Raw genomic sequence first — 26735 nt, 5'->3', positions numbered from 1 at the left:
AACTTTAAATAAATATTGTAAGTTTCAGCTTAAGAGTGACTGGATCTATGAACAAAGTTATTTCTTGCATCTTGTTGGAGCATTACTTTTTATTTTCTTTTGGCAGTTAAAGCCCTCTGTTTTCAACCTATCCATAAGGTGCTAAACACCTTTCATGTTTTCAAGGAAGAAAATTCTTCTGCCACAAAATAAGCACAGATAGGCTAACAATCTTATGTAACGTTATTTCAAATTCAATCCTATTTCCTCTCAACATTGAACTTTAGCTGGCTAGTCTATATTTGCTGCTATTTGATATCTTCACAAAAAATCTGAGCCTTTCCCATCATCTCATTATGGGAATGGTGAAGTGATTGCTAATTATAAATCTGTGTAACAGACATAAAAGTTACCTGATATTACCACTCATTATTAATAAAAGAAGCCATCTTATTGTGAATAATGGGTTAGTAAGGGGAAGTTAGTAAGTGGTGAAAATACCAGAAACACTCTGAATAAAGTAGTAAAAACTTCTGTTTATATATTCTAAGAATGAAGCTCACAAACCCAACATTTTAGGTGCTGCTAACTTTAAGGTATACAACAATATTATTTGAATTAATTTAAAATATTTTATTTTAATACAATTGAAATTCTATATAAAATTATAAAATAGAGTTTCTTGAAAAATGGATTCATGAAAAGTTGGAACTTTTCATTTTTCAAGAAGTGCCATTATTTTCCTTTATTTGACCACCACTGCCTATGCATTCAGAAGACCACACAGTTACAATCGAGCAAGGAATGCCTGGGAAGGTCTTGAGTTCATGAAAATGCGGTTGATCAAACAAGTGATGCATTTTACTGCTTTGTTAAAGTGAAATAAAAATATTATAACCACCTGAACTGAATACACCACACACTGGTTTTTCACGTTGCAGCTTTATTAATGCTATGTTAATCCATTTTGCCAATCTCAAGTGAAAAAAGGAGATGGGATTAAAGATTCAGAGGGATGAATAAAAAAACCCAAGTATCAGCACAAAGAACCTTCATGTGTTGTGTTAAAAGCTTCAAACTTCTTACCATTTTTCTAAGTGACCGTTTTGTTTTAAATAACAGTTATTTCAATGGCGTAGTGAAACTGCCTGGTTAAAAGTTCCCTCAGTAAAACATTTAGATTATACTCCTGCAGAGGAATCACTCAGGTTTAAGATTCTTGCAAACATATTTTTCCCCACCTCAAGATGTTTTTTGTGTTTTGGGGTTTTTTTTTAATAAAACTTACAAATCTGTCTTTTGGAGGACTTGACATTCCACTCTCCAGATTTGTTTATGAGACTTGGACGGATTGACTTAAGGAATATCAATAATGAGTCAGTTCTCCACACACCCTGGGTAGAAGCTGCAGTGCCCACAGGGTTAGGCTGCAGCTGAGCAGCTTGGGGGCATCTCAATACTAGATTTAGGTACTTAAAAGGAACAAATGTGAAAATAAACCATGCTGTGCATCTAGTGCTGGAGAGCACAATTGTCTTTAAGTGGACAATTGCATTGATTTCTGTGGAGGATGCAGGAGTTGGAAATTAAGCACCTCCTATTTTTCTTGGAAAACTGGGGACATAATGGACAATTATGATGAACAAAAATGTGTCGTCTCAACAGGTTTTCACTGGGTTATGGCTCTGCTTCTATTAATGATGGCAAAATTGACTGTATGAACACAAGCAGACCCCAAAGAATGAGTTAATCCTTTTGAATTATACTTTTCTCATTTATATCAGACATTTTTGACAAATTTTTATGACTTTTAGCTCATTTTATAGAATTTGTGTGGCACTAGCACAGATTTCTGTAAAACATAAGTGGCAATAATGTTAGAGAATTGAATCCTGCTGTTTTCACATAAATTAAATACAGAGGTTCATCACATGCTGTGAGATCTCCTGTAGTGATTTCTTAATATCCTTTAGATCATTTTTCATAGTTAATCTATGGGTAGTGTAAAAGATGTTATCGTTTCTCCTGTTTCTATAATGGGGCTTTAAAAACTGTCTGCTGCTTCTACTGAAGGAGAGGAAAACATTCTAAAAATATTACCTTAATAAATCTCTGGCAAGGTTGTGGTGTATTTGCCTCAGTATATGAAATAATTTTGTTTCTAGGATCTTTTCAGCCTTATAACTTTTGTCTGTACTCTTTTTTCTTTACCCTCAAGAAAATGTCATTTACTAAAATAGAAGCTGATCAGGCTTGTGTTAAACTCAGTAACATAACTGATGTTGAATTAAATAGGAGTGAGATCAGTCTCAGACTGAACGACAGTGAGAACAATTATGGAAGTGATTATACAGAAAAGGAAGATTAAAATTAACAGCTAAACAATTAAGTAGGAAATAAACTGAAGAATACACACAAAATTAGAAAGGCCAGATGAAAAACACAAACAAAGACTCTGGTTTCCAGAGACAAAAGAAATAGATTAGAGGTTGAAATCCTTTTGCAATTCAATAGAAGTTGAGTGTCTGTCTGTTGGATTTTCCTTTAAATTCCTGGCCAAATCTAAACAATCTGAGCAAAAGGATTAGGCAAATATAAAGTCTAAAGACAGGAAACATCCTCTCCTCCCCCCCACAAAAAAAAATAAGTCCACAACAAACCAAAACAAAACTCTGGGTTTTGGGAAATGCCTGAAGAGCATGAAGGGCATGAATAGGACCATATTATCAACTACCATCAAGACCACATGCTATTTGGTAGTACAGGGTATAGTTCAAGAGCCTCTTGCCCACAGAGAAAACCACAGCTTTAGTGGTGGTGCTGCCTACATGTTTTCCTTTCAGTCTGTTACCTCAAAATTGGTTAAACAGAGGAAATACAAAGTGACAAGCAAAGACAAAGCAGAAATAAATAAAAAGACAGAAGGTTCATACATCTTCTCCCTCTCCCTGCTTTACTATTAGAAGCAAGTCCCTCCTTTTAGAGCTGCATACAGCCAGCTTTCAGAGTTTTAGGAAATTGCCCACCATCCCCCTCACCCTGCAGCCTGCTTCCATCCCTAGGAACCCATCCCACAACAGCTCACAGTGGTCTTTTCCTGCCTGTTCCTTGCTACAGTCTATAAATCTCTGTTTAATGTGTTTTTCAGGTGTCTCTCCACTCTTATATCACATGGTAATCCCTACCCTTCAGAAGTTCAGTTTCCCTAGAAAGGGTGAAATGCAGATGGTGGAGTTTCACCCTGCCTAGTTGTTCTCTCAACATGGCAGATATAAGAATATTTTTTAAAGAAACAGTAAAAAAGAAAAAAAAAAACCCTGCCTTTCACATTGTTGCAAGGCACAGAGTCAGAAGTATTTATGACCCATAATTAAGAATAATACTAGTTGCAAATACTAAGTACATCTGAATATCTGGATACATTTAAAGGTCACATTTTAAAATGCACCTTTGAGAAGATATAAGGTCTATAATAGCTACTGTTGCCATGAATGCACATGTCCTCAAGATGTTTTTCTGAGAAAAACACAAATTCTGGGTAGTCACACACACACTGTAGTAGTGAGCTGGACTTTGTCAGTGGTCTGTACTCTCTCCTTCTCTCTTTCTGTCTCTCCATCTCACCTCACTGTTTGGTTTCTTCTTTCTGGACAAAGAGTGTTTCAAAATCTCCACATCATGGCTGAGGGCAACCTAGTGAAATCTAAGAGCCTAAGCACAGCCTGCAGTGTGCAAAAACCTTCATACCCTTTTTTTTTTTTTTTTTTTTAACTTTATCCAAGCCAAAACATTGACCCAGGCTCAGTAAGATCACCTGAAATCACAGAACATCTGTCTAGCTTTGGCAATGCATATAAACGATGTTAACTAGTGAAAGGAACAAGACAAAACGTGCTTTATTTTAGTACCTATGCAAATTGCAAGACTTAAATCCTTTTATATTTTATGTGACACCCTTGCAGAATACTTTGGAGTGTAAAGGATATTGAAAAGCAATTTCTATCTACAAAATAGGTATCTCCTATGAAAGCATGAACCCTATATTCAGTTATTCAAGGCAGATAATTTGCCCTTTCCCAATCATTCCAATGACCCAGAGCATTGGGTCTTTAATACAGAAGACAATGAGGGTGACACACTGCCCAGGAGAAAGTTCTGCTCCACATCAGAACTACCAAGACTGAGGAGAAGAGCTGTTCACTCCACTACTACCTAATAAACCAGGCCTTTTTTGGTGGAACTATGGGTGAGAGCAACGTGGAGTACTTAAAACATCTTCAGCCCCAACTTAATAATTAGATTTACTTATTTGAGGAAGATGCATAACAGAGAAGACTGTAGTCGTCCTCAGGACCACAGTAGTCTTTTATTCAATAGCAGTTCCAACTTGGAAAGACATTACTCATCTTAAATGCAAATCACAAAATTCTCAGTGGAATGTATTACAGAAGTCTAAACGTTATGATCTTATCTAATATTCTCTCTACTTTAAGTATCTCTATTTAGTATGTCACTTTAAACTCTATTCATAGGATATGTCACTAGCATTGCTAATTTTGAGTCTCTCTTCCATATAATGACTGCTTTCAAATATGCTTCCACTTGCTTGCATTTTTCCAGTCGGCATCACATATCATTTCACACCCTTACTTCTAACTTTTCCTTTTTTATATTTTTATTTTTTGCTAATATACCTTGGTGGTTCTGAGATTATAAACAAAGATAAATCATTCTACTTTTCACTTTCTCTGAAACACTTTGTACTTTGGCATACATATGGATGCAATGAAATATTGTATTGCCTTTTCTTTTCCTGTGCAACAAATAAAGTTGCTATTAAGTAAGACATTATCTAATGGTTCAATAATACACTGACCACTTTCTCAGAACTCACTGCTCTGGATCATTTTAATTCCATATAATTGCAGTTATAAAATATGGTACCTAATCTTTAATTCTGACATGGAACAAAATTATGTTACATTTGCTATTATGCATTTTCACTGTGAACACACAGAATTATTATGTATTTAAATATACTTGATTACCTTTCCATAAAAAATGGGCATACCAAGATAAAAATGAGTGTGTTTGCGAATCAATTATCTACTCTATCACTCTGTCATGGAATCCACATTTTATAATTTTAAAGACTAATATAATACCCTTATTCAGCAAATTATTTTGCTATCTGTGTAAAGTGCTTGCTTACTCTTAACTAAATGTAACACTTGTTTCTATGTTTCAGTATAATGACTTATAGAGGCAAGTCCCTCCTTTTAGAGCTGCATTCAGCAATCTTTCAGAGTTTTAGGAAATTGCTAAAACTCTGTTAACGTGTAGTTAACTACATGTAACTCTTGTTTCTATGTTTCAGCATAATAACTTATAGACCACCTCCTACACCCAGTGCCTCACAGAGTGGAAAGTGGTAGTACTACTTAGCAAATAAATCCTTTGAACCTTTCAGAAGTTACTGGTGTAATTCTAGGTCATGGGTCAGTGTCCTTGGAATATTACAGCATTAGGAATATGCCAGATATAGACATAAATTGTTGAAAAGTAAAAAAAGAGCTGATGTTGCAAAGCTTTTCACCCTCCAAACAGCACTACAAACAACATGCTCTAGAGGAAACAAACCTAACAGAGTTGAATGTAATACCTACAATTTGGAAACCATGTTTCCTGAATTTGTGAGGACAGAATGATAGAACGGCATAGATTGTAAGATAACCTTAAAGACCACCAATTTCAAATCCCCTTGCTGTGGCAGGTACACTTTAATAAACACAGAAATTTTAAGGACCTCCTATAAGTTTGCCAAAAATTGTCAGAATATTAAACAGAGACCATATATAACATATCCAATTAAGTACACTGGCTATTATGTATATACTGCTACTCTGGTGAGACCTCATCACTTCTGAAATAAAGAAGACCATGAGGGTGATTACTTGGTTTAGACACAGGACGACACTAATGAAAGCTTTATAGCTTTGCGTGTGCATATAAAACTTGAATTAAAACTTTTACTTCCCTTCCAAAATGATATCTCCTTTCACTGACATATGGCTCTTCTCTGTGTCTGAGACACAGTTGTTACACCCTGACGACATGCCTTGATGGCTTTTTATGATTGCTGTCAATTGTAACTGCTTTTTTTAAAGACTAAGTCACAATCTGAAATAAAATGGGAATGTTAAACTAATCTCTCATGGCTAGAATGAGTAAACAAAATCATGCATTTCAACAGAGATGAAGAGAGATTTGTCCTGGCCTGATCCTATAAGCACTTGTATCTGAAAGCAAATCTTATGAAACCACTAAGCATATTGCCCACATGGGAAAAGGGATGTCCGTGACATGGAGCCAAATGTATGCTCTCTCCCCAGCACTTGGTGGATGTTTTGAGGAGAGGAGGAGAAAGACAAGCGTTATTCAACAGGTAAGTGTGTTTGCCTCCCATATTTATGAATTTTCCAGCACTAATTCAGAGTTTTCTAGATACAATAAAAATGCATTGCTACAGTGAATGGGAGCCATGTAGAGATGATATATAAGAGAAGCATAAGCTATCCCATTTAAAAGAATATAATGGGAGGAAAATACTTTTAAAAGAATTGTTTTAATAAGTAGGATGTTGGAAAAACCTTTCTAATTGGTGGCTACTGAACGATTTGGTGCATCTATGACTGTAGTATTAATTGCTGACAGAGCTGGGGTTCATAAGGTACATCAGTAGCCATGCACAGAAAACACAATCAGAAACGCTTCTGAAAACTTGGAAAGCCAGGTCTGAGAAGAAATCTCAGACTCTGCTCTGTTTATACAGCCTTTAACTATGTAAAAATAAAAGAAAAAAAAAAATCTCTGCTTGAGGCATGAGGTGATATTTCTTAATGAAAGTTTGGCTTTAGGACACAGCATTCTCCCCCACCTGCTTCTTTGTATTGATCACCTAGTCAATTAAGTGTTTTACTCAAGTAAAGATCTCTCCTTCTATGGCAGACACACAGACCTAACATAATGTTACAGATACAAATTAGAATAAAAGGAAGAGATATGTAGGATTGGACAAAATAAGCAGCCCACAGTTAAATTTTGTTGCATTTAGAAAATGAGACTAGTGATTATATTTTGAAAGGCAGATTAGAGAAAAATCAAAAGAAATGTTCTAGCTCAGAGGCACAGGATTTTGGACATTGGTTCATTTTTCAGAGTTAAGGCTGAGCTGTTCCACATGTAAAACAGGACTCAAATTTAGTCTTATTTAGTCTTATATAGCTACATTTGGTTGGAAATCTGTTTCCCAGAACAGCTAGATGCCGATAAGTACCTCTGGTTCCCACTTTCCTTCTGTTCAGCAGTGCATGGCTACTTCCAGAGGAGGGCTGTAGCGCAGTCATACAATGACCTGCAGCCTGTCAGGGAACTCAGGAGCTCTCGATACAAGCACCTCAAGATTGGGCAGACATGAAGACTTAAAAATTGTGTCCCATGCCACTAGATCCTTCTGCAATGGAGGATGAAAAAGGAATGGGTATTGACATCAACAATGGATTTCTAATGGCACTTCTGCTCCATCAGAAGCTATTTCACAAAAAAGGGAAAAATTCCTGGGTAAAAAAATTGATTATGTCATCTTTTGCTTCCTATTGGGCCCATTGTATTCACAGAGTTATAGACTAGTTTGTGAGAGGTGAACAGGATCATCCTTTTCATATCTTTAAAGCATCTCTTTGTGCTAGCTGTACTGAGAATTAGAGCAACTTTCTAGAGACATGAAGAAGAATTTAAATAATAGTGAAGGCAACTCCTGAGTAAGGGTGATATTTTTAGGCAACAGGTCAAGCAGAGTCTTAGAATTTCTTGAGAAGATACTGGATAAATTTAAATGCTGTTTTGTACTGATTTTGGAAGGAGTATCCTATCCCTTTCTTTGAAAAGACCTCTGTAAGTCAGAACAAGAGAACTACATTGAACAATTAAGACAAATTTCTAGATGGACGTATTTAATTTGGTTTCATAGTTGCTTGTTTTGATTTAACTAGAATGTATTATATATGGATCTAGGCTTATAGCATAGAATATAAATATCAGTAGAAGTCTTTGCAGAATCAGCCAAAGCAACTGACTAAAGAGATCTAGACAGGCAGCAGCCATGTAGTTTAAAATAATATGGAATGTATAAAGAAGCAGCTTTACAGGTATTACAAGTTGTCCAGCTACAAAGACAAAAATCATCTATAGTAAATAATCTTTCTAGATATGATTTCAGAACAAGAATATACATCTACCCTTTCAGTCTGAAGTCAAGTCCCAACGCATTTTAAATATTCTATAATAAACAACAATAATAAGAACAATAATAAGAACAACAACAACCACCACCCCCATAATGAAGCTTTGTACATGTTTTAGAATTTGGTCCCAGAAAATATCTCAGGAAAGATCTACAAGAATCAGTGATTTACTGGAATGACACATCCAACTTCTGAACCTTCCCGTTTGCATTTTCTGTTTCCTGTAAGACTGAATTCAACTAGAATTGAACTAGAATATATGGAATTACTTACTGTGCAAAGTGTCTCAAATGTCTTTTCGGAGACAAAGGATCCATCAAGACCAAAAAGAAAAATAGATGCATAAGAAAGCATCCCTCCAAGGATAATAAGGTTGTTCATGTAGGGACTGGACATCTTTATTAGTCTATGGACAAAAGGTGATAGTGCATTAAAGAGGAAAGTATTACTGCGAGGCTACTAGAGCAATAAAGAAGAGCTTTTTGTAACCAGGCAAAGAGATAACTCTTCTAGAATTCCATGAAATCTAAAGGCATGCACTGTATCTGCTGTTTTATAAAGTTTAGCATTGTTTCAGGTTTTTGAATGCTTAATAAAAAGACCTTCTCTTTTGCTGATGGATTAATTAGCTAGGGTTAATGTTATTAGCAGACAGACAAACATAAAATAGAAAATTACAATTTTCAGACAGTATAAAAGAGTTTAAATACAGTCTGTTTCAATGTGAATATACTACCCAGTGATTTCAATTAAATAGTTCTAAAATACCACCTTTCCACAGTTTTACATTTTCCTCACACATATATGTAGATATATGCATATACATGACTGGTTCTACAAACACGGCATTAAATATGAAAGAATTTGTTACAGAAGTAACAAGAATGTCTTACTTCTGATTTCTGTTTTTGATGTTAAAGAACAAGAAAGCACTGGCCATGATCATTCCTAGGATTGTGAGGGCAGAGAGGATGCTGTAGAGAGGCAGGGAAATTTTGCGCAGCTCCTCTTGTATAATTGTTTTGTCCTTCGGAGGCTCAACTCCTAGAATTACATGAAGAAAAAAAAGGCTAAAGCTCAACCAGATGTAGAATTTCTGTAAGAAACTTTGCCTCACCTAAGTATTATACCTTGAATTAGCACATCTAACAGTTGTGAACCACACCAGTAGCTGATGAAATCACTGACTTTGACAGACATAGGTTAGTCACATTGATTGACATGAAGATTTGCATTTCTGGAGCAGGTAAATATCCTCTTTGGAAGAAAAGACACAACCATAGCCCAGTGCAGAACCCCATACATGCAAACTAGCCTCATTTTAAAGCAAATAAACACTAAAATTCATACTTTGAGTGTAAATTTTACCAGGAGGTTATGCTTTTCTGAAACAATTGACAGAGCAATGAGTAGAAAACAGAAAGCATCATTTCTGTGCTCACTGTTGTTGCCAGAGCAAATTCTAACAGAATGTCTGGAGATAAGCCTTAGTGTAGCATCACTGGGACAGGAATGGATGGCCCTGGGGCTGAAATGTGGTCTTGGGCTGTGGGCATGGTGGGGGAAGCCCTGGGAGGAGGGAAGGGAGAGTAATTGGTGCCTTAGGATTCTATAGAAGGAAAAAATATGGGAAATAGATAGCAAAAGTTTTATAAGGACAGATACACTTTGCAGATGTGGATTTGAATGTCTGAACTTAAAAACTATGTTGAAAGCTGTGTACTTCATCGACAGTCAGCTCCAACTAATTAAAAGCTTCTTGGTTTAATGAGGAGAATCCCTTTCCAACAACTGCAATAAAGCTCTGTATCCCTGACTTCCCACACTCCATTTCATCTGCTTACTAATTTTTTCCTTGGTGCAGGAGATTGGCAAAAAGCCTTTTGCATCACTGTCTTCCTTCAGAAACAGATTTGTGTGCAGTTCCTGAGCCTGTCCTTTCACATTGGCTCTCCAATGGGGCTGCAAGAGCCACAGGGCTGAGCAGCTCATTTCGCAGCACGGCTGCAGAAGTGGAACTATGAGTACCTGACTAGCAGCTGCCATGGCTAAATTTTACATCTACTTTTCTGCCTTGCGCCTAAAAGAATATTCAAGGATTTTCACAATAAAATAGCTTTACCTTTAAGAGTTAAGTTGAAACAATTCAGACCATGGAAACTTGCTATCCTTTGGCCTTTATGCCCAACTTTTCAGAAAAAAAAAATTGCTTTAGATGATTACAAAAAAGTGGTAGTGAAGGGTCAATTTGTTGATTTAATATTAGAGAAAACTACCTGAGATTTTCCTCTTTTCCTCCATATTGCATGTATTTACAGTCCATGGAAATTCTTAAAATTAGTCAAGTAGCAAGCCAAAAAACCCCAATAAAACACATGCCTGAGTTAAAAGAACTAATACTAAAAAGTAAAACTTCACCCTACTGTTTCTACACTCTACAGAGCATATTCATTGTTTGTATTTATTAAATATAAATACACAGTGAGTCTACAAAATTTATTTTCTTGTTTGTGCACTGGCCCTTCAATCCTGTTGTTTCCTATTGCTGTGGAATTTTATGAAATGGTTTAAATAGGAACATTTTTTACTACTCTCTATTTCAAATATTTAAAGTTACTAGGCTTTTTATACTGACTGGAAGTCAATGTCTTCCACATTGAATATACAACTGCCTCAATGAAAAGCTAAGATGAGTCAAAGGAAAAGATTCACTTGAGTCACATAATACATCTTAAGACAGGTTATGGGTGGACAGGCCACCTTCAGGTGTGGTCAGAAAAAGACCTAGCAGTCTTGTCCTGAAAAAAGACTGTACAGAGACTTCTCCCCATCATATACTGTCTGTAAAGGCGAGAAGTTATGAACAAATGCTGTCTCCTGTAACTTGATTCATACTTCATATATTCTCTGGAAATTAATGGACTGAATCAATATTAAACCACATCATTAGTTTCTCCTTGCAGCAAAAATAATCTGCTGCTTCCCAGACTTTGGCAACTGGGACAGATTCTGCACTCTTCATTTCCAAAGCCTCATTCCTCAGAGACACATGAGAAGTTTGTGTATCTGTGCTCTTTTAAGTCCAGCAAGGGGTATCAAAAGGAAAGGTGGAAAGCTACAGCAGATGGATAAGTAGTCATGAGTTAGATCACTGTAGTGAAACTCCACCCATGCTCATGCAAACTTTGGGTGTTGGGACCATGGAGAAAGGTGTAGTAAAGTACAACAGTGTAACAGATTGATGCTCATCCACCTCACCAATCCCAAGGGAAAACCACACAGAACTTACAAAGCGAACTTCATTTTATCTCACTGAACTGCACCATAGCAGAGCTTAAGATTAAATCTTAAAATTTAGCTTTGAAAATAATGTATATGCCTATATTCAACAGGAGACACCCTTAGAACTCATTTCAGCTCCTACCTGGCTGCCATGACCATGGGCTCTTAAAAACATGGGTATGCTTGCACTCCAGCTGCTTAAGAGCTGAGAAAGTCTCCATGTTATATTTAGTGCAGCATGGGATAAAAAATGGCAGGAAGATACAGTAAGAAATGCTATATGCCTGCTGTGGATCTTCAGAGTGCTGCTGGTCTGAAAACCCTCTCTGGCCCTGTTTCCCATGGGCCATGTTAAAGCCAGCCTTGGTATTTTGAAAATCTATTTTCTAACTACCTAACATACACCTCCCAAAGAAAAACAACTGCCTCCTCCTCATGTCTGGAAACAGAGAGCATGAGAGCATCCATCAAGTGAGATGACCTGGGAGAATGGGAAACGGGGATGAAATAGAACATTATTCATTGGTGAAGAACCTCCTGCTTGAAATATCAAAGAACATTTGTGTACACATATAAATTTATTTTTACCTATTTTGGAACAAAACCCAAGTATACAATATCAAAACACTGTAACTTTCTGTTCAGAATTCTATTTTATAAAGCATTTTTTCCCTTTTACTTTCTACAGTGTCACAGCATTTGATATTAAAAATCCTAAACCAGTTTTTTAAGAGCACACAGTCTCATAAATGACATACAGCTATCCATGTCACTCCTGTACCTCTTTCCAGTTTTGTCTCCTACCTTGGAACCTGATGCTGTTGTTGATTATTATCAATGTGTCATCCACAGCATTGTATTCTCCCACCTTTACTTCTTTTTGTTCTGCAGAGAAACAAACAATAGTGATTGTTTATAGCAGTTCACATTTTCTTAAGTATTTAACTGATTTTTTATTTTTTTGACAGTATGTCAAAAGGAAAAGAAATATGAAAGAATAGAGTATGAATAAGTAAATCAGAATGCGAGACAGCTAACATCATTAAAAGAAACATTTCTGGTACTTGAAAGAAATGTAAAGCATTTTTAAGAATTCATTTACATAATCAGGAAATTTCTATTGGACACAGTCATCTCCAGCTTAAAGATCACACAGTTTCTTACTGGCTCATACTATGTGGGACATTTTTACTGGGAGAACACACACAGCTAAACCATACATTCCCCTCCCATTTAAACAACTAGGACATCTTTCTTTGTGAAGTATTTCCCAGGAGAGTCATGGTGGCAGGCTCCAGCCAGTATGGAGCAGACTGGCCAGTTAGCAGATATGCTGGGAATGAAATCTATTACTCTGACTGGGAATTAGCAACTCATTAGTACCCTGACTGCAGAACTCACTGTGTTACATAAGTACAGCCAACACACACTTGAGTTAAAATTTTACAGTTAGTCTTATCTGATATTTTGGGACTGTCTTCATATCTATGGCCTTCTTGTACCTGACAGAATAGAGTATGCAGATAGAGAAATTTGTTTGTTTGCTGTCTTGGCAACTGTACCTGGAACTCTGACATGCATTTATCCCACACTTTTGATAACATCTGGCATCAATTATTTCCTGCTATTTTTGTTGAGCTTTAGGTATGGCTTAGAAGTGCAAGAACTTACTGAATTATCCTTTTTACACTAAAACTTTTACATTTTGACGAGACTTACAAACCACAGGCTAAAGATTTAACCACTGGCTAAAGATTTCTTTGAAGAGCTGGCTCAGCAGAGACAAAAATTTCCTTTCAGGCCTCTCTGTCTGGGCATTTCACAATCCAATTTACATTTAAATTCCGAGCTCATGACCCTATTTGTGACACTGATTTTGGAATCTGATGATCTTGAGCTAGATGGCAAATTTGGAAAGATGATATTTCACCCAACAGCTCCACATTAACCTTTTCTCCTTTCTCACTCAAAGTGATTTGCTGGTTCAGCTCTGCTGAATAGAGCATCAAGCTCCATTTTAGTAAAATCTACAGTCTGACTAATACTAATCTGAGAGCTCACAGGAGGCGAAAATTTCCGTAACACAAACTGCTATTTTTATTGTTATGTTGTTATATCTATTGTTATATTTTTTAAATTATCTACAAGAAAATGTAGATTGGGCTGCAAATCGGACAGAGGGTTTTAGGCTTTTATTGCATCAAGAGCTCCATCAAGAGCTGGAGTTTGCAGTTCTAAGACTTATTTGCCTTTCCCATGAGTATGATCCACTTGGGTGGACCTAAGACTAGTTTGGAATAAAAGCAAAATCCCCTGGTGCCTAGCAGCAGTTTCATAAAACCCATCTGCATGGCACCACATACTTTAGAAGTGAATATAAGTTTATAATTTCTGCCACAGACTGAACATTCACTGTGAAATAGATACATGAATCAATTCTTGACAATCTTAAATAAAATATTCCCAGTAGTCATCTAAAAGCTAAAATGGTTAATGTGAAAACCAGAACCAATCTACTTCCATTTGTGTTTGTAGCATGACAGCTGTTACCTATAGATCTAAAACATCGAAATACAACCTAGAGAGAGGAGAGAAAAGCATAAGGATGCATACTGATATACGGTGGGCACATTAGATATCAGATAGTCCACAGCATCTCCTGACAGCAAAAGGGGATGACACACACCTTGGTGTTTGCCTAGCCCCAGCTTCACAGCAACAAGCTGAAGCCTCACAGTTCTGATGAGCTTAGAAGGGAAATGAGTAATTGCTCTGTAACTCTTTCTGTATGGAGAATTTACTGGGACTAGATGAGATGCGGGAAGCACATAACAGGTGGAGAAACATGTACAAAAACCAGTGTAAATCTGTGGCCTGATTACAGCGCTGCAACTAAGGAAGTTTTTCTGTGATTATATCATGTGACAGATGACGCCATTTCTTTTCAACACTTATAAATTCTTACACGGCTTCCTTCATAGGTGAAGTAGCACTGAGAATGTGCCTGTCCTGTAATTAGCTAGCCTGGGTACCAGGAGCTAGCCCTTGTAGGAATGGAGCTCAGTATGCAGAGAAACAAGCCTCTATGGCAGCCTGAAGAGCAAGATTTTTGGACTTAGAAACCCAGAAATATGGGGAAAAAAACCCAATATTTACTACCAGGAAAACATTTGATCAATGCCTTGTCCCTTACCAACAGGAAAGGACAGTTCATAGAGGACATGCAACACTTTATTGAAGTCAAGAGCCATAAAGATACTTTAAATATCCTAAAGTAGTGACAACTGTGGAAATTAGTCTGTGAGGGAAATAAAACATACTTTTATTGAGACGAAGGATATACTTCTGATTTTATAGTGTGATTACAGAGCTGCTGAGGGGGAGACACAAAAAGGTTTTCTGTGATCTTTTGTTCTCCCAGCAAGGACAACTATAGCTGCTGGTTTTTCAGATCCCCAAGCACAAGTGCTGATCAGTGACAAAACCACTTCCAAATATTAATTAAAGGAAGCAAGGAGACATAACTGTGGCTCTACTCTCTTGCACAGGTCAAAACAGCTAAGGATGGGACTGCGGGTTAACTTTTCTATATGCCATTCCCTTCACTTTGGAAATTCTGAATTATTAAAGCTAGTACAGTATTTGTATAATGTAGCTCATATCTGTCAAACCTCTGAGTGTTAACAACAAAAGGACAGGAGAGAGTAGAACTCCTTCAAAGAAACACCAACAAAGTACTTTTCAGAATATTCAGAATATGATGTTGGCTTCTTTCTGTAGTGCTTCTATTATTTTTAACTATATCTTTCTGTAATCATAACAGAGATATTGTATTGAAACTCACAGTAAAATGCAGAAGAAAAATATGAGGGAAAATGTACTGGGATTGTGAGATAATGTTTGTCAGTGCCATGACAGGAGCCGAGAAATTTCAGAACTTGAATCTGAAGCTGTTCTTTCACAGAGGGACAAAAAAAGTATAAAATCTATCCAACCCAGATAAAACTGGCCCAGAAAAATGTGACTGTAAATTATGCATATAATTCTCACAGAATTATAAATAATCCTTATTGTTAATTAATCATCACAGAATAGATTACTTATGTGGTCAAGATGAAAGCCTTCTGCCAACAAAGAATGAGATACTCTTACAGGTATATTGAAATGTTTTTCTCTACATATTTTATTACAGAATTTTATAGCACACTTTAATCAGCTCCACACAAATTGACTCAATATCACTTAATTAATTAGCTCACATTTCACAAAGTTAGTACAGAGGATTTTCAAGAGCATATCAGGTAGTTATATGTTCTCATTGAATAAAAGCAAAAAAAAAAAAAAAGTCCTGCAACTGATACCAGCTGAATGAAACAAGCTTACCAAACTGTATAGCAGTGTTATGATTGCCAGTTTGACTGTTATCCACTTTCACTGAGAATTTCCAGATGAGGTTATTCTTAGATTCTCAGTTTCAGTTCCTTTCACTATATGTCATAATTTCTATTTTCACCACATTTTTGTAAGTGTACTTATTCACACCTCATGAAGACTGAGAGTGTTTAAGGATGAGAGAAATTCACTTGCAATGCATAAGAGATGGGATGGATGGATTTCCTTTATTTCCCTCTGTGTAGACAATGCTGTCTCGCTTTCAATGACACTATATCTAATTATGCTCTCAGTGTTAAGATAATAGCTTATCTAAGTAATAACTAAGCTAATAGCACCCTCAGTTATGTCAGTCTGACTGCAAATAACCCTCACAGTGATGCAGTTAAGCCAACATAAAAATGTTTATATCAATATAAGCACCAGTACAATTTATGCTTATAAAGGCCCCTCTGAAAAACTAATGTATCCTAAAAAGTTTCAAAAATATGTATATTGATATGTGTATCCATTCGTTAACTCCTATATGTCTGTTTGGATATACTCATGTAAAAACTATGTCTGTGCTACCATAAAGCCAAATTACATGTCTGTCCTAACATCATTGCAATGCCCAAACCACATGGTTCCAAATGAAGATTAAAGATTTCAAAGCTCATAATAGCTTACCATAGCTTGACACAACTAAGAACACTGCTATGTCACTGCAGCTCTTTATAAACTTAGAATTCCATGCAAACTACAAAAAGAAATATGAGCAAGTGATGAGTATTCACTTACCAAAAAATACGAAGCAAATTTTAAAGTAAATTTAATAAACTTAGTATGCGCTATTCTCCAGATAACTAGGGGTCGCAGAGGTTTCTCATCTAGAGGACACAGGCTATGCTTGATTTAGAAGCAGCCAAAAAATAATATTACATATAGCTGAAAGCCTAAAAAGTACCTAAGTCATAGTTTGTTCTGATAAACCATGCCTGCAAAAGGTGCTGCCTCCATGACTCCTCCTTGGAAAGCTTTTCAAAAAAATTTTTATATAGCCTCTCCTGCTTGTCCACACAGTAAATGATCACTGTACTCCCTTAAACCTTCCTGTGACACCAGTTTAACAATCCCTTCTCCCGCTGTCTTCCAGATGCCCCTTTTGCTTAACCATCCTAATTCAGTGGGAGTGATTAGATGCTTAGCCTTTTAGAAAACCTTGCTGCATAATCAACACTCAGCAGCCTATCTCAGGAACCAATATTATTAAACCTTGTCCTACAAAGGAGCCATTTAGTTTCTGAGCATTATTCCTTATTCATGCATCACAGCTCAACAGGACTGCTGGCAGCTATAGGGAATAGTTAGTTATCAGATCTCAGCGGAATTTTGGAAAAGAGTTTGCCAACAGGTGAAACTAAGCAGGATCCAGGTGCATCTGAAATACTTGATAAAAAGAATTACTCTAAAATTTGGAAAGATTTTCTGGTTGTTTCAGCTGGAGTAAAGTTATTTTCTTCACAGTGGCTAGAACAGGGCTGTGATCTGGATTTCTGCTGGACACAGGGTTGATAATACAGAGATCTGTTCTTGCTGAGCAGGGTTTGCACCGAGTCAGGAACTTTCTGATTTTCATACTGACACGTTGGCAAGGGGCTGGAAGTGAATGGGAGCCTGGGGTGAAATACAGTTGGGACAGGTGATCTCAGCTGACCAAAGGCATATTTCAGGCCATATGGCCTCATGCTCAGGATATAAAGTGGGGGAAGAAGGAGGATCCTCTTGACACTTGGAGTGACAGCATGTGTCTTCCCAAGTAAATGTTACAGGTGATGGGGCTGTGCTCTCCTGGAAAAAGCTGAACAGCTGCCTACCCATAGGAAGTGGTGAATGAATTCCTTGTTTTGCTTTGATGGAGTGTATGGTTTCTGCTTTTCCTATTAAAATGTCTTTATGTCAACCCCTGAGTTCTACGCTTTTACCCTGCCAATTCTCTCCTGGGTCCTGCTGGTGTAGGAGTGACCAAGTGGCTCTGTGGGGCTTGGCTGCTGACTGGGGTTAAACCACAACAGATTTTAATCTCACATTTCAAATCAATCTCCTAGACATGAATGAAAAATCATGCCAGTGCACATGCCACTCACACATTCAAAGACACATCTGACTTGGCTTAAAGCTCACCATTAGCAAGCTATTGGCATCTCAGTGATAGGTTCAGTGCAGAGAGTGAAGGGTGCTCTGGCACATTACATTATGGTGTCCTGAGGCATGTCTCTCTCCAATTTAGCTTCTGCTCACACTCTCTTTTAAAGAGTGAATGCTTTCCTTTAACACTTTACACTGCCAGTCACCTAGCAATCATTTGTCACTGACAGGTCTTAGGTCTTCTTTCTCATTCCCTCTATTGCTTCCTGGGAAGGCTCCCAGAGAGATTATATGCTGCACTGAGCGACAGCAATCCTGTGGCCAATAGTGTTCCAGAGCAAATCATGGGAATGAAGACTGGCCAAACACAAACAGTGATAAACTTAAGCTGGAGGCTGAACACTGATGCTAAAGTTGAGAACACTTCCCACGTTTCAATAAATCATGTGCAAATTGCCTGCAAAGTCCCTGCTAACCTGCCCTACCTGTCTCACTCGTTTTGAAAGCTGTTTCATGAAATAACAATCTACCAAATAACTGGAAATGCTGTCGCAAATGCCTTTACAATACTGAATGAAGCTAGGTGTCAGGAAAGCTAATTTCCTTCAGAATAAATACAGAAACATTTCATGTTATGGATCATGTAAAAGTCTTAGCAAATTAATGCAATCTTAACTTTCATAATATATCCTTGTCAGACAGGACTGAGAAGCTTTTCAGCTATCCTTATCACATATCAGCAATAACCAACACCAGCTGAAAGTTTCCAATTAAAAAAAAAAAAAGAATCACAATAGAAGCTTATAAATAATGAATGAGCAAAACCTTTTTCATTCACTTGCAGGCAACCATTTCTTTGTTTAAAGACAAAAACTCTGAGATTAAGAATCGCAGTTCAAATAAGGAAGAAAATGTCAAGTCAGATAGAAGATTATTCTTCAGCAGAAGCTGCCAGAAAAGAAAGACTCAAGGAAGAAAAACATGTTACCTTTGCAAGGATTTGAATTGTGACAGTTTTTACCCTTCTAATTAGAGTTTTAAAATTTGTTTTGCCCTCAGAAATGCTACTTTCATGTTTAACTGCTACATAGCTATTTCCTTCATTTAAAATTTGATTTATGTGTTTTATTTATGAAATCCTAGATTTCATTGCTTTGGAAACATACAGACACAGCATACAGGAAATCATGAGTTATGAAAGCAGTATATATAGTGAGTGATAATTACTCCTCATAGCCAGTTCTCTGGCTGCAAATCTTTCAGTCACCCAGAAAGCAAAACAGACAGAAAGGTCAGACCACACAAAGGCCAAACAGGGTATCTTTAAAGTCAGGATAAAAACTAAGGAGTCTTAAGCCTTCACTATGTTAGTAATAGTCTTTTGCCAAAAGGATACAGCAAGCAATAAGCAAGTACTACAAAAAATATAATTAAGTAACCTGAACTCATAAAAGGATATAGTAATTTAGTAGCCCAAGAGGATTCTTCCATAAAAATTTCAAGAATATGCATTTTTACAAGCTTTCAAAAATTATTTTTACTGATCCTTTTTAAACTTTGTTTTCACCTTCCTTATTATACTTCTGTCTCTTACTTGGTTTGTTAGACTGACTTCTAGCTCTGAATAGAAATTTAGTAATATAGTTCATATGGATTTAACACCTAAAAATATGAGGTATTTATATATTATGTGTCAAAGAAAGAGCTATATAATGAAATAAAAAAATAAAGACTGTGTTTAAAACAATTATTTCTTTAAGTGTGAATTGTTAACACCATGATTATAGCTTTCACTCAGGAAACTGAGAAAGGTATAAACAAAAATAAAGGAATTAAGGCAGATCATCCATGAAGCATAACAACAGTTGTGACGAAGCAAGTGAACAGAGTTTACATTAATTCTTCTGAACAGAAGTTCCTGTTTCTTAGGATGCTTAAAAAATCCTTAATAGTTTGAAATGAGGTTGTACATGAGATCACACCTTTTCTTGGATTTAATAATTGTAGCATAAAATCTTGACTGATATCACACTGTATAACCTGAAATGTATGTCAGTAATTTGAATGAACTCTAGTAAGTAAGTTAAAAGATAAAAATATATATTCAAGTGGATCTGGTATGATTATATTCTAGGATACATGAATATGCAATAATTGCAATATCTTAGTCTAGCCAAGGGTTTTTCTGTTCTACTGTTCATTGTCTTTTATTATTTGATTAACTTTTAAGAGAATGCAAATCCTCATCATTCTGGGAGTTTATTTGCCAAAATAAATTATTCTTATGTAATTATACTTGTCTTATTTAATATTAATATTAATATTTATCTAAATATAGCATGGTCTACAGAAATTGATATTTATACCATTTATCACTCTGAGTTACTTCCTGGCAGAGTCCAGACCTAGCAGGCTTTTGTTGATTCAGAATTTACGGTGGGAAATAACATTGTACATATAAAACTAGAGGCAGCAGTCATCAGAAGACATTTGCTCTATTAATAAATGATAACTCAATTTCATTACTTGTTGTGTCATACACTAGTCCATTTTCTGCAGGGGTGTGTGAGCGAATCACCCTGTGCAAGCTTGGGCTGACTTCGCGGGAGAGCTCCCAGGAGCTTCCCAGGTTGGAAAGGCCATCCAGGCAGGGACAGGTTTGGACATGGATGCCACTGAGCAGCAGAGAAGCCCCCTGGCAGCAGCCCAGGGCCCAGCAGCAGCTCCATCTGTCAGAGTCTCTCTGGGAGAGAGACAACTGAAGGCAGGACCATGCAGGGTGTGGGGGTGGAGTGAGAGAGTCAGTAGCTATGTTCTCTTTCCTCCCGAGCTTGATTTCAGAGCACTGAAATGTCAGAGACTGTGAGGGAGAATTTAAAATACACCACAACACTGCACTCATTCAAAGGTAAGGGACAGCAAACCACAGGAGTGCAGTGCACCTGTTTCAAAAATCTACGGTGTTTCCAAAGAAACCCAAGATGACAGAGCATTAGTCTATCCACATCTTTTATCCAAGAAGAATAAATGCAATTATTATGTCCCTGGTGTTCTGCAAACTCAGTCTGAATAGGCACAGTGTGCACAAACAGGACAGTCTGACAAAAGGAAGATTTGAATCATTATCAAATTACCAGATTTTTTTTTTTCAATTAAGCTAAAAGTCACTCCTTAACTTAAATCAAGTCCACCAAGCAGTGTCATTTAGAGAAGAAAAAACTGGGAGTAGCACTGCCATCAGTCTTTCCTGACTTACCAGGGTAAAGTACACACGCAGCTGAGAAATGCAAGATACCCAAGACGGTGACCTAATCCCAGTTTCCATCTGGCGACTCAGCATTTAAGCTTTCCATACAAACATGACAGATGATGTGATAGAGGCTATCCTGAAAGGAAAGACAGGGTCCCCAGGGACCTGGATGACCCTGACGCCAGCCCAGCTACATACTCTGATTGAATGAGAAAGGACACCAAGGTGACCTTTTCCTCCTCTGGTATGCTTAATATTCTAGCATTCAATAGAATTTCTTGTGCACACCCAAAAGAAATGTTCTGCTACAACTACTTAAACCCTTTACTTATGTAACTGAAATTCTAAATTCAGTGTGTAATGTCAATTATTTTTTGCAGTAGACATAACAAATTGAAAAATCCAGGTCAGTTACTTAGAAAGCTTGATGTGGTTACCTTTTCCCAGAGAGGCTTTTCTTGTCAGTGTGGTGATGCACAGCATAACAGTTTGACAGTGGCCCTGATGTGTGGACAGCTTCAGCTGACCTGCACATGTCTGCTGAAATCTCTGCCACTGTGTTTTCAGTGGCTGCTCAGATGTACAGGATGAGCTGCATGATGCCGTTCTCCTTTTGAGGGCAAGTTAGCCCTTGGTAGCCTAAATGATATCCAAATTTAAGTGCACAACATGACAGAATGTCTCTCAGAGCAGAAGATATGTGCTTGACCAAAGGAGGATCACACCAGCAATCATGCCTCCCAGCAAGGCTGTTTTCCTTTCATTTAGCAGGGCATGCCTGCTTTCTGGTGATCTCATGCCATGCAGGGAAGAAACACATACTCCATTTTGGCCCATTTGAATGCATACTTATGATTATATGATAAGGGCCTTCCCTCACCTTCTGTCAGAGCTGTGTTCCCCCTCCCCTGGCAGAGGAATTCTCAGCATGCTGAGCAGCCTCCCAGATGGTTGTGCCTGCTCTGCTCCAGCTGAGAGGCCCTAAACCAAGATGCTCTAACTTCTTCCTTATGTACTGCATCCTTAAACTTTGTTACAGAGTTAAGAGGGTGTTATTTAAAGGTTGTAGTTTCACAGTTACCAAGCCTGAAAACGGAGAAGAGCAGCAGCTGCTGTGCATATTATGTGTGTTAGATCGCAGTTACTCATTATGTCCTTGAATAACCATTCTTGCCATTACACCAGGTGGCCTGTAAAAACACTGTAGCTCATGAAGAGCATTCTTCATGATTCAGGGTCAAACCCAAAGAATTCCCACTGTCCTCATCCTAAGATACAAAATAAGGGAGTTGAGGCAGTGCTGAACACATTCATACAAACTGCAAATTCTCTCCTCTTTCCTGTCTTATGATTTGTACAGCAGCTGCCAAAGTTTTTTTCCTGTACAAGAAATGCAGGTTTGAGGTATCCAGGCTGGTTTATTCCAAATACTTTATTCAGGACTTGTAGGAGAATACTTCAGGAAAAGTTTTAGAGCAACGAAAATCCCACTTGTGCTGTAACCTACAAGTGAACCCTTACTGAGATATAGGGGAGATTACAAAGGCCCCCAAGCAGCAATACCTCTCCATGATCACTGTTTCAGTTTCTGCTGCTGAGATGAACAAGACAGCTGTCTCTCAAAGAGCCATCAAAAGCCAGAGACTTTGAGGTTTTGCAGCTCTAGCCTTCCCCTGACAATCAGTTCCCCATGCAAAAGTCACATGGGATCACAGATTGGATTTCCATGTCCTCAGGGAGGTACACTCTATTCCCATAAGGGACAGGATTGTCCCTGCTACAATTAGGGACTGCACTCTAGAGAGTGAGAGAACAAGGAATGTTACACAATGCCAGGATGCCTGTTCAAACCAAGAACTGCATGATTCTTTGAGTGAGGAAAATGTGTGTCTGGCTGCAAATTTCAGTGTTTATGAATCATAGGAATGGTCCTTTTAAAGATCATCTAGTTTCCAACCCCTCTGCTATGGGCAGAGATGCATTTTACAAGTAGTCGTGGCTGCTGGGAAATTCCTCTTCAAAATCTATTTTTCTTGTCTGTCCCCATGAGGCCACCTGAGAAGTTTGGAAAGTCTGGGTTACTCACTAGGAGAAGGGATGCTGTGAGAGTGTAAAGATGTGTGAGAGACCCAGAGCGTGGGACACTGGCTGAGAGGCGCAGGTGGTGAGGCTGTGAAGCCCCATGACCTCAAGCACTGGACTAGGATAAAAATGACCATGCCCCGCTCAGTTGTCACAGACTTTAAGAGACAGATTCAGAAGATGGAACCTGCTCATGAGAGGCTGCCGTCTACAAAAGAAGTGGTGGGATTTCAAACAACAGCATTTGAAATGTATTGTGTAGCAGGTCTGCCCAACAGACCCTTACAAGGATATTTCTCACTTTATAAATTTACATGTTATGCTTTTTCATTTTTTAATGTAAATATATGTGAATTGTACATCAGCATGAGAACAAAGCAGTTTTGAAACAGAAGATAATGGCTAATTCAGAATTTAGCCCACCCTGATCCACATCTTTCATATTGGTAGAGTTTGACTTCCACCATAGCCTACCAGTACATTTTGGTAGGATGACGTCTAGTCTTGAATTACAAAATTTATCACCACTCCTATTTCATGATTTTTTATTTTAAAATCTAAAGATGTTAAAAGTTACAGAAGGAAAAACCCCTCAAAATAATAATATTTTCAAAAGAAAACTCATTAATAAAACTATTTTGGTTTGGTCAGATTTGGGGTTTTTTACCTATAAGCTGATCCTATAGTCAAGAAAAAGAAACCACTCCAACTGAAACAGGTTAAAAGTCAAAGTTCCAGGGAAATAACTCCTTCTTCCTGCTGCATCAGCAAACCTCCACTTGTTTTAACCCATTTTGAGTAATCTCTTTGTACTAATCCACTGGAAAAAAATTTCAAAAGGAGGAGAAAGTTCCAACAGTGATTTCCTTTTAGCACTAATTAGGAACAACGTGTTTTACTAAGATCAGAGAAATTGGTGTAGAAGACTGTCTAAGACATAAAGAACAGTTTTAAAGTGAAACACATTGATTTTATCATTAATGACTGCTTTAAAATTTTTCTTAAAATACGGTACACGTCATTGTTGCGCTGTTTCATTTTAAATTCTGATTTATGTTTCCTTTTATTTCTTCATCTGGAGTTTGAATAGCTACAGGAAGCAGACTAGCATTAAGAGAAAAAGCCTGCCATGGAAAGCTACAGCCATTAAAATATAATTACTCCAAATAATAAAGAATTTAATAATTAATATAGAGCAGTTATATAATACACCTGACAGACAGCTCTGGAATAAAGTTTTGCAGCAAAGCGCAACTAGAGCACAAAAGCATTTCTGCATAAGTGTAGCATTGTATTTGTGTGTAACATTAAATACACTTCTCTAAGAGTTTCCAGAACTAAAACTGATACTTCAGGTACCAAGAGAAAACAATTTGACAAAACACTCCTAGTTTCAGAGAATCTATTCTGCTCAGAAAATTGAGTGTATACAGCAACATTGTCTTGTTAGGACAGGATTTATGCCTGTAGGAGTGAAATGTAAGTCAAAAATCCTTGCAAAGCTGACTAAAACTAGAAAAGCAGAAGTACACATTTTTTTTTTCTCATGTATGAATATTGCAGTATGAGACTGAATAATGGTAGAATTTTTTTTAATTATTTGGGCATAAAATATTAGAATAAATAACTTCCACAAGATGCATAAAACTTTGGAAAACTGATGCATAAAACAGATGTAATCAGTTTTTCTCTACAAGTGACATCAAATGACGAAAATTGTAGCACTCTAAATGAGGTGGATTAATGTCTAACTGTTCTAATATAATTTTTTGCCTTTTGCCTAAGAAAATGTTAAAATTGTAGGTGAAGAAAGCTGACGCTAGTTTGGAGTATGAGCGGAAGAAGAATTTTAGAAGAAAGTAAGGCTAAAAACAGGTGAAAAATATTTTAAAAAGCTTTTGCCTGAAACTGATATCAAAGTCTTAGTATAAGCTACAAAAAGTAAGTTACAAAAGTCAGTGGTGCCATCAACTTTATTTCTGACGAGTCTGAAAGTCAAACCCACAATGATTAAAGTGTGAGAAGGGATTTTAAATGTTACCTGAAGTGAATGAGTACGCAGTGCATATGCATCTGTGTACTCACTGTTACCACTGTTACTCTTGATATTTGCAGCATTTGGTGGAAATTTAAGTCATAGAATGTATCAAAAAGAAGAAAAAAAAAAGACTGCGACAGAATGATAATCTCTTGATAACACATCTGTTGATGGGTTTTATGTAGTATCATACTTGACCATAAATCTTTAACTACCTAAATTTTAAGAATCTCAGTACAAAACTGTATTAAAAAAAGTACTTAGGCGCAAGCTTTGTCTCTTCAGTGTCTTATAAATAATTCCTTCTTCTGCAATAGAATGTACAGATTCATGGGAGCTATCAATGCAAGTCAAGTGCTCTTACTACTTTTCAGTAAAATACGTAAAAATGTTCTCTTGCTTCCCTTTGTTTTGGATAGGTATGGAAAAATCTATCACAAACCTCGTGGTTCTAGAATTAAGTAACTTTGATTTAAACAAGAACAATAGGATGTAAGACAATAAATGTCAAAACTCATGAGGAAGTAGCAGCCACAAACATATGAAACACATCTGAGATAAGAAATCACACTTGTGTAAGAGCAGTCATTGGATCTTCACTTGCATACTTGGAAATCTGGCACACTCAAATTACAGCTACAATCTTTTCCTTATTCCTGATGACCTCCTCACCTCAATGATCTTACCATTTGGCTTTCTAGAAGGAACAGAGATGTCCTGGCAATGGTCCTGGTAGAGCCAGTACCAGGACAAAGAAGAGACAACAGGATTTACAGCTCGTATTGCAGAGCTCTAGCTAAGGTTTGCTTTAGGTTTAAGCTCACCCTGCTTAAATCACTTTTTCACTTAACCAGATCATGTTACTCCTCACTGCAGCAGTACCATGAGTGAACATGGGGGAAAACACAGCTGCTGAACAGAACAGTGCTTGTGTTGCATCTTCCTCTGCACTGGCCTAGCTGCAAGAGGAGTTGCTGGCTCCTTTTCAATCATGCCATTGATGGGGACAGCACTGCTGTTTGGCAGCACCTCTGTTTTCCATGTGCAGCACCAACTTGCTTTGCCTTTGCTCTGCAGAATTATTCCTGGCATGCACCAGCAGATATATTCCTAGAAATGGAAGTCTCTAAGTTAAATGGAAAACATCATATAACTCATGTATCTGATTCATGGACTGTTTCTGCAGATGGTTTTCAGCCCCGAGCTGTAAAGGATCGGATTACTACAGTTCATTGGGAAAGAAATTCTCACCTCCTCAGGTGGTATTGAGAGTATGACAACC

The 26735-nt window shown here is 37.3% G+C and overlaps 1 protein-coding gene across 4 annotated transcripts in view; it reads right to left on the bottom strand.

Annotated features, from left to right (window-relative positions):
- Positions 1-26735, bottom strand: part of GABBR2 (gamma-aminobutyric acid type B receptor subunit 2) — a 451884-nt gene that overhangs the window by 146774 nt on the left and 278375 nt on the right. For all 4 annotated transcript variants that reach the window (XM_072924427.1, XM_072924428.1, XM_072924429.1 and 1 more), the window contains exons 10-12: positions 12369-12449; positions 9176-9326; positions 8556-8688 (exon numbers count right to left, since the gene is read on the bottom strand). In XM_072924427.1, coding sequence (XP_072780528.1) covers positions 8556-8688; positions 9176-9326; positions 12369-12449 — 365 coding nt within the window. The remainder of the gene's footprint in view (positions 1-8555; positions 8689-9175; positions 9327-12368; positions 12450-26735) is intronic.

This window comes from Taeniopygia guttata, chromosome 2 (assembly GCF_048771995.1).
Source record: "Taeniopygia guttata chromosome 2, bTaeGut7.mat, whole genome shotgun sequence".
NCBI classification, from domain to species: Eukaryota; Metazoa; Chordata; class Aves; order Passeriformes; family Estrildidae; genus Taeniopygia; species Taeniopygia guttata.
This window is presented reverse-complemented; position numbering and strand designations above follow the sequence as displayed.